The sequence below is a fragment of the Pristiophorus japonicus genome, chromosome 15 (genome assembly GCF_044704955.1).
Source record: "Pristiophorus japonicus isolate sPriJap1 chromosome 15, sPriJap1.hap1, whole genome shotgun sequence".
In the NCBI taxonomy this organism is placed as follows: Eukaryota; Metazoa; Chordata; class Chondrichthyes; family Pristiophoridae; genus Pristiophorus; species Pristiophorus japonicus.
The window spans coordinates 164,082,603-164,102,059 of NC_091991.1; the positions used below are offsets into that span (position 1 = coordinate 164,082,603).

At 42.9% G+C, this 19,457-nt stretch overlaps 1 protein-coding gene across 1 annotated transcript; it reads right to left on the bottom strand.

Moving 5' to 3' along the window:
• Positions 1-256: 256 nt before the first annotated feature.
• Positions 257-12,729, bottom strand: LOC139280510 (uncharacterized). The gene is made up of 4 exons (XM_070899988.1): positions 12,310-12,729; positions 9,152-9,279; positions 6,930-7,085; positions 257-695 (listed from the first exon to the last, which is right to left on the bottom strand). Exons 1-4 carry the CDS (start codon positions 12,596-12,598, stop codon positions 492-494), a joined length of 777 nt encoding a protein of 258 aa, XP_070756089.1. The 5' UTR covers positions 12,599-12,729; the 3' UTR covers positions 257-491.
• Positions 12,730-19,457: the final 6,728 nt, after the last annotated feature.

A 19,457-nucleotide genomic window follows, 5' to 3' on the forward strand; every position in this document is an offset into this window, starting at 1 on the left:
CCTGGTTTTCTGGCCCAGCAGCCAAACTCCAGTCAGTTTGGCCAGCTGCAGAGTGGGAAATGGGAGGAAAACTTAGAATAAAATTCTGCTGTTAAATTCGGCAGCACCAGCACGTCCCCGGGATTGCCGGATTTCCTCCACACTACCCTGCACCCTACTAGTAAATATCAGGACTAATGTTTTTGTCAGATTTCCCTAAATCAATAATTCACTGCATGTGGGGGGGCGGGGGTGGGGGGGGGGGGGGGGGAAAGGGGAGTGATTTCATTACTGCAAACTCCAACATGAACTAAATACAATTAATGATAAGTGTGATGTGGATGTTTATAGGTATGTTCCAGCCCCCAGATGCAACTGAAGCAAGGACTAATTGGACAAGTTCAGTGAATGTTCAACTGTAACAGTGATGATACTATAATAGCTAAACTAATACTGATGAAGAGTCTACACTGGACATTGTTGGATTTTGTTAGAAATGGATGTGACTGTATTTACATTTTCCTGTAGGGAAGGCACTGAATTGTCAGGGTGTTGTTGGAAGCCAGGAGGTCAGTGGTAATAAAAAGCAGATATGGCTGTAGTCTGACATTAAGCCATTCCTCCACATCGGTGTCATTGAGATCAGACAAGACTGTGGTAAAGTGAAACCACAAAACCTCTAAGATCGCAGCTCGATTATCATCTGTCAGTTGACTCTGAAAAAGAAAGCGGGAAAAGATTTGTTTTTAAGTGAAACACATGATCCTCAGATTGTTGTGCAGATCTTAATCCATTTCAGAAGTTCAACATTTCCAAGTTGTATTCTTAACAAAAGAGCATATAATTATAATTAGGCTCTGTATTCCAAGTCAGCTTTGGAGTTTAAAAAATTAGTGATGTGAATCTGATTGAAAAATCGAAATTTTCAATTTATAGGGCTAAAAATTTGCCGACCTTGCGACCGGTTTTTCGGAGATATTTCGCCATTTTTGGTGAAAAACAGCAAACTGGGAAATATTGCTTTCGCCAAAAATTTGGCTCCGAGTGCACCCGTATTTAGGACAGAAAAAAACACCAAGGAAAACGCTGCATTGCAGCCCTTGGATCAGCAGTAAGTATAAAGACCTACAAGAAAGGGAAGTTAAAGTTTTTATTTTTTTATTCTTTTGCAGCGATTCGCAAGTTAAGTATCCTGTGAATGTTTCGTGATTTTTTTATTTTTTGTTCTTTGCAATTTATTTTTAGGTGTTTTTCCCCCTCCCGAGGCCCAACTCACAGCGGTGTCGGCCTCAGAGTAAAGTTGGCGAGGATCGCAGTTTGCGCCACAAATCCTCGTGCAACGCCGATTTTTACCGCTGCGCAAATTGAAGCTCGAATTTACTGCCTCATAGCCATAGCATTGCCATAACGATAATTTGGGCATAAAAATACAATTTTGGCCGAGAACCGAATTTCTAGCCCATGGTATGCAAGTCAAATGTTTGTTCACATACTGGTTAGTGTGGAAGGAAGTGCAAGCATTTTCAGCTGTATTTTGGAGTTTGGTTACAGATTAGACCAAGTCCCACCCCACCACAAGGCTTGGTGCGGTTTCCTAACAATATACAGTTTTCAGCCTAAATTATAATTCAGTTTTGCATTCAATGAATCATGGAACCTGAATGATGCACCTGCATTACTAGTGTAGTGACAGCTGGGGACCATATGGCAATCAGCCAGCTGGAATACTGCAGGATGTCATATGGACAGAAGGACGGTTAGAGCAGAGAAAGTCAAGGCAAAATTGAAGGGTTCTGATAAGAGTAGATGGGAAGAAACAATTTCTACTGGCAGGAAGGTCAGTAACCAAAGGATTTAAGATTTAAGATAATTGGCAAACAAATCAAGGGGGAAATGAGGATAATTTTTTCACAAGGGAGTGGCACTATTTGGATAGCTCTTTCAAAGAGCAGGCACGGACACAATGGGCCAAATAGCGCCCTTCTGTGCTGTATGATTCTATGAAGGAAGGAACTTATATTTAGAAAGCTTCTTTCACAACCTCAAGACGTCCAAAAACACTTTACAGCCAATTTATAGAATCATAGAAATTTACAGCACGGAAGGAGGCCATTTTGCCCATCGTGTCCGCACCAGCCGACAAAGAGTTATCCACCCTATTCCCACTTTTTAAATGTGGTGAGGGTTTCTGCCTCCACCACCCTTTCAGGCAGTGAGTTCCAGACCCCCACCACCTTCTGGGTGAAAACATTTCCCCTCAAATGACCTCTAAACCTCCTACCAATTACTTTAAATCTATGCCCCCTGGTTGTTGACCCCTGTGTTAAGGGAAATAGGTCCTTCCTAGCCACTCTATCTGGCCCCTCATAATTTTATACGCCTCAATAAGGTCTCCCCTCAGCCTCCTCTGTTCCAATGAAAACAAACCCAGCCTATCCAATCTTTCCTCATAGCTAAAATTCTCCAGTCCAGGCAAAATCCTCGTAAATCTCCTTTGTACCCTCTCTAATGCAATCACATCTTTCCTGTAATGTGGTGACCAGAACTGCGCACAGTACTCTAGCTGTGGCCTAACTAGTGTTTTATACAGTTCAAGCATAACCTCCCTGCTCTTGTATTCTATGCCTCGGCTAATAAAGGCAAGTATTCCGTATGCCTTCTTGACCACCTTATCTACCTGGCCTGCTAAGTTCAGGGATCTGTGGACATGCACTCCAAGGTCCTCTATACTTCTTAGTGTCCTACCATTTAATGATGATGATGACGACGACTACCATTTAATATGTATTCCCGTGCCTTGTTAACCCTCCCTAAATGCATTACCTCACACTTCTCCGGATTGAATTCCATTTGCCATTATTCTGCCCACCTGACCAGTTCATTGATATCTTCCTGCCATCTACAGATTTCTTCTTCATTATCAACCACACAGAAAATTATTGTATCATCAGCAAACTTCTTAATCATACCCCCTACATTGATATATACCACAAAAAGCAAGGGACCTAGGGCTCAATTTTCCCCAGTGATTTGTGCCATTTTTTTGAAGCAGGCTGCTTTTTTTAGCCTAATTTAAAAAACCACAGCTTCCCCAAACAATTTGCACCCACAGAACTCAGTTAGTTACGATTTTTTTAGGTACTTTTTTTTCAGCCAAAGGGGGCGTAACCTGCCACCCATGCTAATTCTGGCCATTTAGGCAAGTTTGGCCAGCTAAGAGTTACTCCAGTTCTGCTTCTGCAGAAAAACCTTCTTGAGAGTTAAAGAAATCGGCGCAGGTAAGAAAATCGGCGCAGGTAAGTGCGGCAGATGCCCGGACAGCGGCTGCAGGAAAGGTAAAAGAGATGGGGAGAGAGAGGTTGGTGGGGGGGAGGGGGGGGGGGGGAGAAAGAGAGGGTGGGGGGGAAGCCTTTTGGGTGTAGTTAGGTACGGGGACAGGGAGGGAGGAGGCCATTCGGCCTGGGATAGGGGAGGAGGAGTGAACCAGGAGGCCCTTCGGCCAGGGCTATGGATGGAGAGTGGACCGGCAAGCTCTTCGACCAGGGCTAGGAAAGCGCACCAGCAAGGCACTCGGGGCCAGGATCAGGCAGGGGAGCGGACCGGCAAGTCCTTCGGCCAGGGCTAGGGGCGCGAGTAGCTGACTGACTTTAATAATTGGAGGTAAGTTACTGCAATATATTTTAATGTATTTTTAAGTTGATGCAATGTGTTTGAATGTGTTTTTAAATTGATGCAATGTGTTTGGAGCTGGCTGTATGTTTCACTTTGCAGCCTCAGCTCACATTGTGTCCCCGATTATCATGGCAACCTGATCTTTTTGGCGCAGATCAAGACTCCACCCCCAAAACTAAAAGGACAAGTTTGGCCACGCCAAAATGAAGTAATCCAATGGGGAAACTTAGATAATTTTTTTTTGGCGTACCTGGGCCCCCAAAAAATGGGCGTAACTCTTCAAGTACGCCAAAAAAAAGCTGTGGGGAAAATTGAGCCCCTAGTACTGAGCCCTGCGGGACCCCACTGGAAACAACCTCCGAGTCACAAAAACACCCAGCAACCATTATCCTTTGCTTCCTGCCTCTGAGCCAATTTTGGATCCAACTTGCCACTTTGCCCTGGATACCATGGGCTTTTATTTTCGTGACTAGTCTGCCTTGTGGGACCTTATCAAAAGCCTTGCTAAAATCCATATACACTACATCAAACACACTACCCTCTTCGACCCTCTTTGTTACCTCCTCAAAAAATTCAATCATGTTAGTCAGACACGACCTCCCCTTAGCAAATTCATGCTGACCGTCCTTGATTAATCTGTGTCTTTGTAAAGTCCCTCAGAACTTTTTCCAATAATTTTCCCACCACCGAGGTTAGGCTGACTGGCCTGTAATTACTTGGTCTATCCCTTTCTCCTTTTTTAAACAAAGGTACAACATTAGCAGTCCTCCAGTCCTCTGGCACCACACCTGTAACCAGAGAGGATTGGAAAATGATGGTCAAAGCCTTTGCTATTTCCTCTTTTGCTTCTTTTAATAGCCTGCGATACATTTCATCCGGGCCCGGGATTTATCCACTTTCAAAGATGCTAAACCCCTTAATACTTCCTCTTTCACTATGTTTATTTCATCTAATATTTCACACCCTCCTCCCTGATTGCAATGTCTGCATCGCCCCTTTCTTTTGTGAAAACAGACGCAAAGTATTCATTAAGAACCATACCCACGTCTTCCACCTTAACACGCAGATTATCTTTATGGTCTCTAATAGGCTATACTCTTTCTTTAGTTATCCTCTTGCTCTTAATGCATTTATAAAACATCTTTGGGTTTAACCTTGATTTTACTTGCCAAGAATTTTTCATGCTCTCTCTTTGCTTTCCTAATTTCCTTTTTAATTTCATCCCTGCACTTTCTATACTCCTCTGGGGTTTCTGCAGTATTGAACCCTCGGTACCTGTCATAAGCCTCCCTTTTTTTCTTTATCCTACACTGTATACCTCTTGACTTCCAAGGAGTTCTATATATGTTAGTCACCCTTTTTCTTTAAGGGAACATACTTGCTCTGAACCCTCTATTTAATAAACTAATCAAACTCAAAGAGGATAAAACCCTTGGTCTGGATAGATTGCATTCACGCAATTTTAAAGAATCTAGGGAAGAGATAGCAGAGGCGTTAGTATACATATTTAATAATTCGTTAAAAAAAGATTTAGTGTAAGAGAATTGGCAGAGAGCCAACATAATACATATATTTAAGGAGGGGAACAGAACATGTCCTGGGAATTATAGACCAGTCAGCTTAACATCGGTAGTAGGAAATATAATGGAATCCCTATAAAGGAGAAACGAGAACATCTAGAAACTAAAAATATAATAACGAATAGTCAGCCTGGATTTCAAAAGGGAAAGTCTTGCTTGACCAATCTCATTGAATTTTTTGAAGAGGTAACAGAGAGAGTAGATAATGGTAATGCAGTAGATGTAATTTATCTAGATTTTCAAAAGGCCTTTGATAAGGTACCGCATAATAGACTGATGAACAAGGTCAGAGAATGCGGAGTCAGGGGACAAGATGCAGAATAGATAGCTAGCTGGCTTCAAGACAGAAAGCAGAGAGTAGTCGTGTTCCACAAGGATCAGTGCTGGGACCACTGTTGTTCACAATTTATACTAACAATTTAGACTTTGGAATCCAAACCACAATTTTTAAATTTGCGGATGACACCAAATTGGGGGAGATGGTCAATACTGAGGAGGACTGCAACAAATTACAGGACAACATTAATAAACTTGCAGAATGGACAAATGAAGTTCAACACAGATAAGTGTGTGGTATTATATTTTGGTAGGACGAATAAGGAGGTCATCTATTATTTGGGAGGGTGCGAGTCTAGGTGGGCTAGAGCAACAAAGTGATCTCGGAGTACAAATACACAAATCACTAAAAGATGCGACACAGGTTAGCAAGGCCATTAAAAAAAAGCAAACCAAGCACTCAGTTTATTTCTGGAGGTATAGAATTGAAAAGTAGGGAAGTTATGCTAAGCCTGTATCGAACTTTGGTTAGACCACACTTGCATACAGTTCTGGTTGACATATTCTAAAAAGGATATAGAGGCACTGGAGAGGATGCAGAGAAGATTTACAAAGATTATATCAGAAATGCAAGGGTATACAGATCAGGAAAGGATGAACAGGCTGGGTCTCTTTCCTCTTGACAAAAGGCTCAGGGGTGACCCAATAGAGGTCTTTAAAATTATGAAAGATTTTGCTGGAGTGGATACAGGGAGAATGTTTCCACTCGTGGGGAAGAGCATAACTAGAGGCCATCAATATAAGATAGTCACCAAGAAATCCAATAGGGAATTCAGAAATAACTTCTTTACCCAAAGAGTGGTGAGAATGTGGAACTCGCTACCACAGGGAGTGATTGAAGCGAGTATTATAGATGCATTTAAGGGGAGGCTAGACAAGCATATGAGGGGGAAGGAAATAGAGGGTTATGCTGATAGATCTAGATGAGGAAAGATGGGAGGAGGCTCGAGTGAAGCATAAACACCAGCATGGTGTTGGGCCAAATGGCCTGTTTCTGTGCCGTATATCCTATGTAATGTAGGAACTGCGAGAGCCAATTGGGACAAAGCAAAATCCCCCAAACAGAAATGGGATAAGTGATCAGATAATCTGTTTTAGTGATGTTGATATTAGTCAGGACACTCACTGCAACAAAACTCCACAATCCTTGCATACCCCGCAATGTGCACTTGTTAATGTACAGGCAAAGCATCCGCACCATCGCACATCCACACTTCTTGTTTTACTTTTAAAGAGGCACTTAGACCTCATAAAAACTCCAGGCCCACAGGCCACACACACCGATATAACAGACACCATTTTGGAAGAACCACTATCTATACTGTAACCTGTGATCAGAAACATAAAATATTTGAAGCTCACATCTTGGCTTTTTTGGTTGAAATCATCTATAAATGTAACCAGATTCTGGACGGATCGATAATAGGTTAACAGTCTGATCAGAATCTTGTTGTCATCAATGAATCCAGGTCTGCTCAGTAGATCAGCTAATTCACTGGGATTAATGCTATTCAACACCTGCAAAAACACAATAGGGAAATTCTCAATTTTAGGTCAATAATGTCAGTCACTAAAGTCTGGTCATAGACTGTGGAATGTTTGAATAAATTTGTAATGACAAAGCATCAAACAGCTGTATTTCTGTTCACACTCAGTGCTTCTTGGAAAAATTGAATCACTTGTGTCTGCGTGCCTTGCCCTGAAAGCTTTTTGTTCTTGTTTGTTAATAATCATTTGACAGATAAAGCATTCCACAGTGTCAAGAGTCCCTGCAATGAAAATGCTGTGGATGTTGGACACCCCAGCGACAATTTTCAACTCTGGTGAAAATTGGATAGTAGGCGAGGCATCTGGTAAGCCTGCTCAATGGCACCAGAAGGAAGCCCAAACTATATTTTTTTCATAGTCAGGCTTCATCTACAGAATATCGGCATGCCGTCAGATCTCCACAAGCACCGACAGGTAGCTCGTGATCGAGGGGGGGAATGTGAGGGAAATGGGAGGACTCCTCCCTGGCGCCAAGCCAAAAGTGCACACTTAGCGAGAAATTAATTGCAGAGGAAGACACAGAAAGACTAATAGTAGGCCAGCAAACGATTGTGAGCCCACAAGGAGCATGAATGCATCTACTGACCGCACAAAAATTATTCAGAAAACTTACCTGTGCCATTTCCGGAAGAGCCTTCAGCAGTCAATCTAAGAACTACTGGTTAGGCCGCCCCACATCCAGTGCCAATGGGTGGAATATGCTTGGCACATGCTCCACCCATTGGTACCTGGAAATTGTGTCGGGGTCCTACAATCAATGCAAGACCCCGATTTAAATAGTGAAATAAAACTTCCATCTGTTTTAAACGAAAGCGCTGGTCGTCCAATTAGAGGCTCCCTTAAAATATAATGGGGAGACGCGAGAGGGTTAACAGCGAGAAGCTCAGGAGTAGGGGGTATGGGATAGGGGGGATATAGGGCGGGGGCATGGAATAGGACACAGGAGGTATGGGACATAGCACAGGGAAGAGAATGACAGTCAGAGAGTATGGGATGGAAGTAGGAGATTGGAGACATGGGATTGGGGACCGATGATATCGGACAAGGGGATATTGGATAGGGAATAGTGGATATGGAGCAGGGCTATGGGGAAAGAGCAGGGAATTGGGAATAATTCGATAACTCTTTCAAAGAGCTGGCACAGGCACAATGAGCTAAATGACCTCCTTCTGTGCAGTATAATTCTGTGATGGGGTATAAGATAGTGTAGTGAGGGTATAGTATAGGGGACAGAAGGTGTAAGAAATGGAGTATGGAATCAGGGGGGCATTGGATAAGGAACAGATGGTATGGGATATGGCTACGGGAGAAGAGTTAGGAAGTGGAAATAAATGGATAGCTCTTTCAGAGAACTGGCACAGGCACAATTGGCCGAATGGCCTCCTTCTGTGCTGTACGATTCTATGATTGCATTCTAAAATAGAGTTGGTGGCCCTCTGTGGCAGTGGAGAGGAGATTTTTTTTTACCATTTTCCTCTGCCTACTGCCCCATTTATTCAGCATGAATAAGGCGGCAGGATGACGAGATTTGTCCCCTTTGTGAATACATCAGTCCCGCATGAACTTCGATCTGGTGATGAGTTGTATTCTGGCACTTTGGACGCTGGCAAATCTGGCAAAGTCAGTTTGACAAACCATCCGAAGAGTTACAATTTTGCTTTGGACAAGGTATAGGTAGGTAAAGCATGTTGGTTCGTCTCTTATAGGGAGCCAAAGCAAATATGAAAATGTACAGACCTTGTCAATTAAGAATATCTATAGAGGAACACATGATTGTTTTTTTGGTGTAGAAGTTCCTCTATATACTATTTTAAGTAACTAGTTAAAGCTTTTGGTGAAGTTGTTTTCTTCCTTATGTTAATAAAGACACACCACTACCTTACTAAATAATAAATGCTTCATAGCCAGTTACCCTTCCAGATAACTATAACCCATTGCGCTTGAGTTTGAGTGTTTGCATCTGGTGAGAAGACTGAACTGTGCAGAATTCACGTCAAGCAGTATTTTCCTATACATACACGAATGCTTGATTTTACCTCAAGAAGTTGATTGGAAGGAATCTGCAGAATTGTATCCTTCAGAGTTAGAAATTCAGAGAAATTTTGAAAATGGCCATTTAGATAATGAATAAAGCTGTTGTTCCCATAGCAACGAAGGGGGAATACTGGGGAGGGGGGGAAAAAAAACAGAAAAATATGGTTATTTTCCAAACAATGGTCCTGCTCATGCAAAGATGCTATCTGCTATAGATTAGTTAAGGCACATTTAAACATTCAAACATGCAAAATTATTCAAGACAGATACAGCATTGCCAACACTGGTGACATCATTAAGGATTTATTAATTTTCTACTTTGTTTTGCTGTGCATGATTAATGGCAGAGAGAGAGAAGAATAAAAGAGGTCACTGTTGGTAATGGTCTAATAAACACACTACTGCCCCCCGATTATCAAAATCCACAAAGAGGCCTTGGACAACACGGACCATTTTCCACACCTCGGGAGCCTACTGTCAACAAGGGCAGACGTCGATGACTAGGTCCAACACCGCTTTCAGTGTGCCAGTGCAGAGTTTGGATGCCTAAGGAGGAGAGTGTTTGAAGACCAGAACCTTAAAACTGGCACAAAGCTCATGGTCTACAGAGCAGTAGTGACACCTGCCCTCCTATATGCTTCAGAGACATGGACTATATACAGCAGGCACCGCAAAGGACTGGAGAAGTACCACCAACGCAAGATTCTGCAAAGCCATTGGCAAGATAGGCGCAAAAATGTCACTGCTCTCGCTCAGGCCAACATCCTCAGCAACGAAGCATTGACAATGCTCAATCAGCTCCGATGGACGGGCCACATCGTCCACATGCCCGATGCGACACTCCCAAAACAAATGCTCTACTAGGAGCTCCGACACAGCAAACAAGCCCGAGGTGGGCAGAGGAAATGCTTCAAGGACACCCTCAAGGCCTCCTTCAAAAAGTGCAACATCCCCACCGACACCTGGGAATCCCTGGCCCAGACCGCTTAAAGTGGAAGAGAATAATCTGGGAAGATGGCCGAACAGCTCGAGTCTCTTCGCTGGGAGCAAGTGGAGACCAAGCGCAAACAGCGGAAGGAGCGCACAACAACCCAAGCACTCCAACCAACTGGCCCTTCAACCACCATCTGCCCAACTTGTGACAGAGAGTGTAGCTCCCGGTTCAGACTAATCAGTCACTTGAGAACTTATTTTTAATATGGAAGCAAGTCATTTTTAATGTGGAAGTAAGTCATCCTCAACTCCGAGGGACTGCCTAAGAAGTAAACACAGGCAAGTTTATTAATAATTGGTCCACAAGACCTTGAAATTACACTGTGATATTAGCATATTAACATTCGATACATGGGCATGATATTCTTTTGTCCCTTTAAAGATGCTTCTGTCTCCTCTAAAAAGGGGGGAAATAAATTTTACACTAACATGTTTGAATGCTCATATTCACACAAAGTCTAAAATCACACATTTATTTAATGTAAATTGAGACAGAAGTTATACCAGCTGAAAACATCCATCAAGCTGAACATTATTATTTCTGTTTAAATGTAATGAACATTCATGACAATGGCAGCCTCAAATAGTGATGACATGAATGTTGATTTATTTTCCAGAAAACAATTCAATACGAAGCCATGTTTCATGTGTATACTAAATGCTATGGGCTCAATTTTGCCAACCCCTTTTTTCGGCGCACTTACCTGCATTGTGAAGTGGGGGGCGGAGCAACAGGCCAGCGCAGAAAGCACTGCCGGCACCTGCGCGCATGCTCCTGCCCTCCCAGCGTGTCCTGCAGGCTGTGAGCAAGACCCGATGCTCGCAGCCCCTATCCCCGGACGAAGGGGCACCCCGATCTCGCCGCACCCTATCCCCGGACAAATGGCCTCCCGTACCAGCTAGCTGACCTGCTGAGTTCCCGGGCCAAGGTTTTATTTTTTATTTATTGATGGTTGTGCTTGAGAGTTTTGATTGGGAGGGGAGGAGAAGTTTTTTGGGGGGTGGGGGGCATAGAAAGAGTGTTTGGGGCAGGGGAGAGAAAAAGAGTGTTTTGGGGGGGGGGGGAGAAAGAGTCTTTTTGGGGGGGTGGTTGGGAGAAGAAAGTGTGTTTTGGGGGGAGGACTGAAAAAAAAAAACTTGATTCTGGCATAAAGGTAGGACTACTATTTTTATTTGTTATTGATTGCTTATTACTTTTTGTGGTTTGTTTAGTGCTTTGTAAGTATTGGTGCTTTAAATGTACTAAACTTCACCGATTTCTTAACTGTCCGCAAGGTTTTTCAGAGCTGGCCACATACGCTGACCTAAGTCTATTTGGAGTAAGTTTTAGCTGGCCAAAGTGGCATAAATGGCCAAAACTGGGATAAATGTCTGGGAACGCCCCCTTTTGAAATAAAACTGAACTAAAAAAAAAAATCGTACCTAATTGACTTACACTGGAGCAAATATTTGGGGGAAAATGGCATTTTTTAAACTTACGCCAGAAAAAACACTCCAAAAAAACTGATGCAAGTCATGGCCAAAACTGGGCCTATAATATAGCACTTCTGAATTAGACACTGATGAAGATTTAAATGGGCTGGACTAGTGCAAATTCCACTGTAACCAACAAATGTTGCTGCGTTAATGACAATGTAGAATGCAATTGAGTCACAAGTTGAATTCATGCTGAAGTGATTCATCTTAAATATTTGATCAAAAAAGCCAAACATAAATAAATTGATGTGAGCAACCATTGCAGCTATAGAATAGGAGAACAAGGGTCAGGAGTATTTACTCATCACTTTTGTTTTAATGAAGGTATGTTCATCTCTAATGAGGGCACACACACTCATTTCCCTCTCCTTTTGATTTCCCATCGTTTCCTACTCCATTCCATTTTCTTCCTGGCTACCGGAATCGGCACCATTTGCCAGTGGAGAGTAAACAGGTGAGTATATATTGGAGGTATCTGCCTGATTTATTTTCACCTTCAGAAAGATACCTGGGCTTGGTGTGGCGCAGCTGCGAGCTGGACCCATTCCCTGACGCTATGCCTTCGGATCACCATCGCACCCCAGGTAACAATTTAAAAAGCGACTTGTGTCTCAAACGCTACAAATCTGCATTCTCTACTAAAACAAACGATTACGCGTGATTGAATAACCCGCAATCTTTGCACTATTACCTTTGTCGTAAGCCAATATATTTCTATAGATGGCTTCTTGAACATTGGCATCCAGCTGCGGTTTGATTAAGCTCAATAATGAGATACTAGAGGAAATAAACAGATATGCGTCAGTCACACTTCGTGTTCTGTCGAGACCAGGGGCGTCAAAAATACAGTCGGCGAGTGCAGTCCAGCCCGCGGAACACTTGCACCGGCTCGCAAACTTGCCCCTTTTAGAGGCGCACTGGCTGGAGGGGCATCTTTTCCCCAGTGGCCCCCAACACCTTGACAGCTGTATTATCAGCATGTCTAATTTTATACAGTCGGTCTTTGCCGGGGCTCTGAGGCGTTCTGGGGGAAGGCTCCTCGCCTCGCCTCCGCCCGCGCGCTTCGTTGCACGCCACTGTCCGAGCTTCGACCCCAGCCCGCGCTCGCTGCTCCCCCGCTCACTGCAGCCGCTCGCGCCTTTTCCGTTGGGTTTGATTGCTCGACGCCTCTCTGCCAGCCGCTCGCGCTCGCTGCTCCTTCAATCACAGCTTCGCTTCCAGCCGCTGGCGCTTTTCCCGTGGACTTGGACCGCTCAGGTCGCGCGTTTTCTCCAGCCCACCTTTCTCTCTCTCTCACACACACACTCTGCAGCGCAGCCTCGTGCTCCTCTGCTCCGCAGTTTTAAGTTATAATCATGTATTTTCCTACATTACAACAGTGACTGCACTTTTTTTTTAAAAGGACTTTATTGGCTGTACAGCGCTTTGTTGCATCCGGTGGCCTTGAAAGGTGCTTGTATAAATGCAAATTTCTTCACTAAAAGAATAAAACGGTGGAGCAGGGAAACGGAAAAAAACAGAGGGTATCCATCTTTGCCCCCATTAAAAAGGAGCAAAACAAAAAAAAGTTGGAGGAAATAAAAGAAGAGCTGGTTGAGCGAAGCGGACTGGGAGGAGGAGGAGGAGGAGGTGATGACAGTGAGCGTCCTCTGAGACCAAATCCCAGGGACCGCTTAACCCAGACTATAAAATGGGAATCCGAGAGCCTCAGTCTGGTCAATCTTTCCAATTCTTTGTCAAATCACAAACGCCAGAGGTCATGGCGATGAAACCAGCTCCAGGTGAAGGCAGAAAATGGGTAATGGTTAAGATAACCTGCTGAGATCAGATGACGATCGTTGGGGCATGGTGGCAGGTTATTGCCAGAAGCCCATTGAAGGCAGACAATGATTGGATTTAACCAGCATAACACCTGGATCCTCCTGTTCTTGTGCCAAAATCTAACATCCCTTGTTCCTTTCTTATGTGAGAAATGTAGAGATGTGAAAGAAGGGAGGAAATTGCGCTTGGGCCAGAAGGTTCCTTGGAAAAACAATTCATGAGCCTGTTTCGTGACTGGTCTGAGTGAGGTAAAAAAACATGAAATGAAAATGGGCGTGTCTGGTGACAATGGTGTTGCCAATAATGGTTTCTAATCCTAACCCCCAAGGTAAACACTCTAACCACTAACCTCAGGAATGATCCCCCCGGTCCCTCAAGGCTACTGGCCTCCTTCAGCCCCGATCAACAGCCTCCCCCTCCCCCCAGGCCTCCCTACCGATTGCCGATCTTCCCTACTCCCAACCTTCTCCACTCCCGATCGTGGACCTCTCCCCTCTTCCCCCGCCAATCGCCACCCTGTGCCACTTCCCGATCTCCTTCCCTCCAATTACCAATCTACACCCCCAACTAACCTCCCCCCGATCACCATCCTACACCCTCTCCTGATCTGTCCCCTCCAATCACTGACCATTCTCCCCTTCCAATCACTGACCATTCTCCCCTTCCAATCACTGACCATTCTCCCCTTCCAATCACTGACCATTCTCCCGTTCCAATCACTGACCATTCTCCCCTTCCAATCACTGACCACTCTCCCCTTCCAATCACTGACCATTCTCCCGTTCCAATCGCCGACTCCCTTTCTCACGTCCCCCACCATTCATGTTCCTGACCTTGCCCCATGGGTTCTTCAGCCGTTTTTAGCCTTCGCCACACACTCCCCAACTCCCCATTACTATCTGGTTCCTTATGAATGGACACGAAACGTGAAAATCTACCGTCAGTTAAAAGCAGACTTCTATTTTGATTGGTTGCGCAAAGTTTCACAAAACTTAATAAGTCTACATGCAGCTGAAACCTACTTCACCAAGCAAGCCCATCATTGTTACAAATGTTGCTGACTTAAAAAAAACAATAGCTTAACACTTTTTTTGAGTGCAAAGCTTGATTTTAATGCCACGTCTCCAAAAATACAAATCTCATTCCACCTGACTGGAAATGTTCGTTCCTGGCATCAGTGCAAAAATGTAAAACATTTTATTTCTATGTTCATAATGAACAGAAAAAAAACCGTTGCAGACTTACATGATTTGAAATCCATTGCAGCTCTCGGTGACAAAGATTAAAGGCACCGTGTTTTTAGTGAGTCCGGGCAGTAGTGCTCGCAGCCTTGTGCCAAACCAGATCTGGAGCTCGCTGGTGTTGGCATTTGCAAGAAATGACTGAGTGAGGTTCAGAACTTCACCTAGCAAAGCTGATTTTACATCAGGAGCAAAATTCAAATTGTTCTGAAAAAGAGGAGAGTAAAACAACTTTAATACATAGAGGGGGCAGGAGTCACCCCCAAAAGATTCACACACCTCCTCTTGGCAATTGAGGACTGGCATGCCAAGAACATGAAAGCGTGGTTGTCTCCACACACTGGGCACAATGCATGGTACAAGATGATAATTAAAAATATCAGGAAGGAAAAGAAGGTTCACATTGGGATTTTCAAAGCAAAACAGTGTATTGTTGTAGAGGGTCTGATTAAAGGTGCTGATGCTGCCACAGATGCTGCCTGACCTGCTGAGTGTTTCCAGCATTTTCTGTTTTTATTTCTGTAGAGGTGTTCATTTTTATCTTCCCAAGTACATTGATTCGCACACACATGACCCAGACAGCACTTCCAACGAAGAAGCAGATTTTATTTTACAATATTATTAACCATCATTATGGAGCACCTTCAACTTTAGAGCATCATTTCTATTCGTTAATAGAACTGGACATCAACAACAACAAAAACTTGTTTTTCTATAGCACCTTTAACGTAGTGAAACGTCTCAAAGCACTTCATAGGAGTATTATGAGATAAAAAATTTTACACCGAGCCGCATAAGTAGAAATTAGCACAGGTCAAAGAGGAATGTTTTAAGGTGCGACTTGAAGGAAGAAAGAGGTAGCGAGGCGAAGAGGTTTAGGCATGGAATTCCAGAGCTTGTGGCCTAGGAAACAGAAGGCACGGCCACCAATGGTTGAGCGATTATAATCAGGGATAAACAAGCGGGCAGAATTAGAGGAGTGCAGACCTCTCGGGGGGGGGGGGGGCTGTGGGGCTAGAGACGATGACAGAGATAGGGAGGGGCGAGGCCATAGAGAGATTTGAAAATAAGGATGAGAATTTTGAAATCGAGGCGTTGCTTAACCGATGTAGGTCAGCGAGCACAGGGGTGATGGGTAAGCGGGATTTGGTGCGCGTTAGGACACGGGCAACCGAGTTTTGGATCACCTTTAGTTTACGTAGGATAGAATGTGGGAGGCCAGCCAGCCAGGTGTGCGTTGGAATCGTCAAGTCAAGTCAAGTTTAAAGGTTACAAAGGCATGGATGAGGGCTTCAGCAGTAGATGAGCTGAGGCAAGGGCAGAGACAGGTGATGTTACGGAGGTGGAAATACGTGGTCTTGTTTATGCTGTGGATACGTGATCCAAAGCTCATTTCAGGATCAAATATGATACCAAGGTTGCAAACAGTCTGGTTCAGCCTTAGACAGAAGTTGGGGAGAGGGTTTGAGTCAGTGGCTCGGGAACAGAGTTTGTGGCGGCTTCAGTCTTCCCAATATTCAATTGGAGAAAATTTCTGCTCATCCAGAACTGGATGTCGGAGAAGCAGTCCGACAATTTAAGAGACCGTGGAGGGGGCGAGAGAAGTGATAGAGCTGGGTTCATCAGCGGACATGTGGACACAACAATTTCATTAACATGCTTGGCGTTAACAGTGATAAACAATTCAGTTGGAGAATTTGCTGAGTGGTTGTGTTTATAAACAAATACTGATCTAAAACCGATTTGAAAAGGGTCCTACCTGATTAACATCAGTTCCGAATGTGTCGAGGAACTCAATAACAGTGTCACTGGTGATGATTCTGAATAATTTCTGCACATCATAAGCATTTCTCAATGTTCCGTTGCTTTGAGCCAACTGCCCCAGTTGAGATACAGTCAGTAACGTTATGGCATTGAGCTGTAAAAAATGAAACGGAAACATCATGTGAATCCTTTGCTGCTAATCTGTTGCCGGTCTATTTTTGAGAAATTTGCTGAATATAACATTATAGAAGATATAAATTCAAACATTTAACTCAGGCAACCTATCCAACAGTCCAATTCATTACACCCGCTTCATGTGGTCAGGCTGAAAAAGATATTGGAACTATTTTAGCCAAACTCATGAAATTCTGCTTTTGCAGTAGTTGAAGAAAGGAGCATCTGCAGAGCTCCCCCAGCACCTAAGGAGATCAACGAAATCCAGCATGCTCGTTGTTAATCGTTGTTTTCAAAGTCATCACAATTCTGAACATCCCATCATTCCATATTTTTCTCATAAAGATCATTGTAAAAGTACAGTTGAATCTTAATTATCCACCGTTAGAGGGACCAATCCTCTAATAATTAATCGAAATTGGCAGCAAATCGAGAGCCTCCAAAGCTTCTTTCAACAGATCTATTTTCAATTGAAAGTTTTTCTTCATTAATTTTGGCTGCCAGACTCCCACTGCTCCCCAGATCTGGAGCCCTGATCCCCATGAAACATTTGTTTGAAATTTGAGAGTGCAGAGTGATGGATAATTGAGGTTACACTGCATACACTGAATGTGTGGAGTGTCTATGGAGAGAGAGAGTTAATGTTTCAGGTCGATGAAATGTTAACTCTGTTGCTCTCTCCACAGATGCTGCCTGACTTGCTGAGCATTTGCTTTTGCTGTGTTATTGTGGAAGATTTGGAATAAAGGGGGAAAAAAGACCACATTTTTGGTAGCACCAACGTAAACAATTTGGGGTAGAAAAATTCCCCTGCAGGTTCTCCTGAATGTCCGCAGGAATACCAAAAGAAACTGCATAAACATCTGTGGAATGTGGAATTTAGATATAATGTGCCGATCGGGTTAATGAGGGGAAAATTGCGGTCAGAGGCTTTCTTCATACGAACGCTTCTGACCCCAAAAAAATCTACGAAAGTACCTGGCGTTCCTAGAGGAACGCAAGATCCCGGTCGGAGGCCTAGATTTACTGCGCAGCACATGGAAGATGTCTTTCAGGTATGTATGTACATGCTGGAGTCACGTAGACCTGGACCACCAATCACTATGCAGTATTCTCATTAATAAAAATGGGAGCTCTATTTGTACGGACTCCCATTACTATCAATGAGAAAAAACCCTAAAACACCGAAACATAGCATAATAAATAAATAAATAAAACACCTCACATATTTAAAATTAATTGTAATTAAATAAAGTGTTTTCTAAAACATTTAATGTGTTTTAATAGGGTTAAAAATAAACTTACATTGATGGACAGGATTTTTAATATAAAAATGAGTGTTTAAATTTAATTTTTATAGGTTTTAAAACTCTTACGCTGGTCAAAGTAAGCTATGCATCTGCTTTTACCAAGCGTAAAAGTTTCAAGGCCATTTGCTGGGCATGAGCTGGGCAAATAGCCCAATCTCTCCTGCGCAGATGTCCTTCTTGCGGGGATGCGTTCGATCTGTCAAGAGAAATCTTGACAGATCGGAAAATCTGGTTTGCGGTGCATACACATTGTGCCCCAAAAATCAGCTTTTACGTGGCCTCGTTGGGTCCATGCACACTTTGTACATACCTGACGAGGCCAGAATTTTCAGCCCAATATTATACAGGTGCAGCCTGACCCGCTGAGATTTCCACCATTCTGTTTTTATTTCAGATTTCAGCATCCGCAATATTTTGCTTTTGTATTATACAGGTAGGTATGGAGGTACATTATTAAATAATGCTAACACTGATAAATAATGCTAACGCTGATAACCTAATTTACATGTAAATCAAGCAAATTAAAAATTATTTTTTGTAGCAACACAATAAATGTTCCTTTTTATATTAAGATTCTACAAGCTACTTGACCATATTTTCTTTAGTCAAGGGCCATCAGTTACTGACCAAAGACTACTGAGTAAACAGATTACTGTACTTTATGCAACAAAAATAATAATCAGGATCAAATGGTTATAAAAAATGTAAATGAGAATCGGGTGCTTTGATTTTATTGGATGCTTCAGGTGTGCGTGGGAGGCTATAGTATGGAAGACACAAGGGATTTGATTTATATCCAGAATAGGTTCAAATGAAGGCCGTTTCACCCATTTGAGCTCATCCTTCTGGAACACCAATCCAACTGCATCTGATTTGTTAAATTATTCCAACGTCCTGGCCTCAAGCACTTTTCCCGGTAATCTATTCCAGCTATTATTCACATTCTGTGAAGAGAAATACTTTTGAACATCTCCTATCCCATGAGTGCAATGACTCAAAATTAGATACGGTAAGTGAGATATAAATCACATCCCACTTTTCTATATTGCAAACTGTTTAAATCAGATCTCAAAAACAAGTAAAGTTGATTTGGTAAAGAAGTAAAAGTAAGATTGGTTGAACGTGCTCCATATTCATTTTTGGTTTAATTTCAATAAAATTAAGGCAAGAAAAGTGCCAAGAAGTGTCCTGCTTAAGAATGTTTATAATTTGAAGCTTCTCTTCAAGTGAATTCGCAAAGAGAAATAGGTCCAATCATTTGAATGACATTCCAATGAAATATGAGAACTAATTAATGGAAACAATGTCATAAACTATAAGCTCAAATATGGATGAGGCACTTCAGTTAATGTGGAGAGACTAGATAAGTTGGGAAGATTCTTCTTCAAGAAGTGAAGGTTAAAAGCAAATTTAATAGAGATGTTCAAAAATATCAAAGGTTTTGATAGAGTAGATAAAGAGAAACTGTTTCCACTGGCAGGAGGGTCACTGACCAGAGGACACGGATTTAAAATATAATTGGCAAAGGA

Bases quoted from the DNA above. Each gene is read 5' to 3' on its own strand.
- LOC139280510 (XM_070899988.1), bottom strand. From the start codon at position 12,598: ATGCTGATAATACAGCTGTCAAGGTGTTGGGGGCCACTGGGGAAAAGA. The intron at 9,280-12,309 runs GTAATAGTGCAA...CCCCCTCCCCAG, and splicing joins TATATTGGCTTACGACAAAG to TATTCCCCCTTCGTTGCTAT. The intron at 696-6,929 runs GTGAGCTTCAAA...TTTCTTTTTCAG, and splicing joins TCAACCAAAAAAGCCAAGAT to AGTCAACTGACAGATGATAA.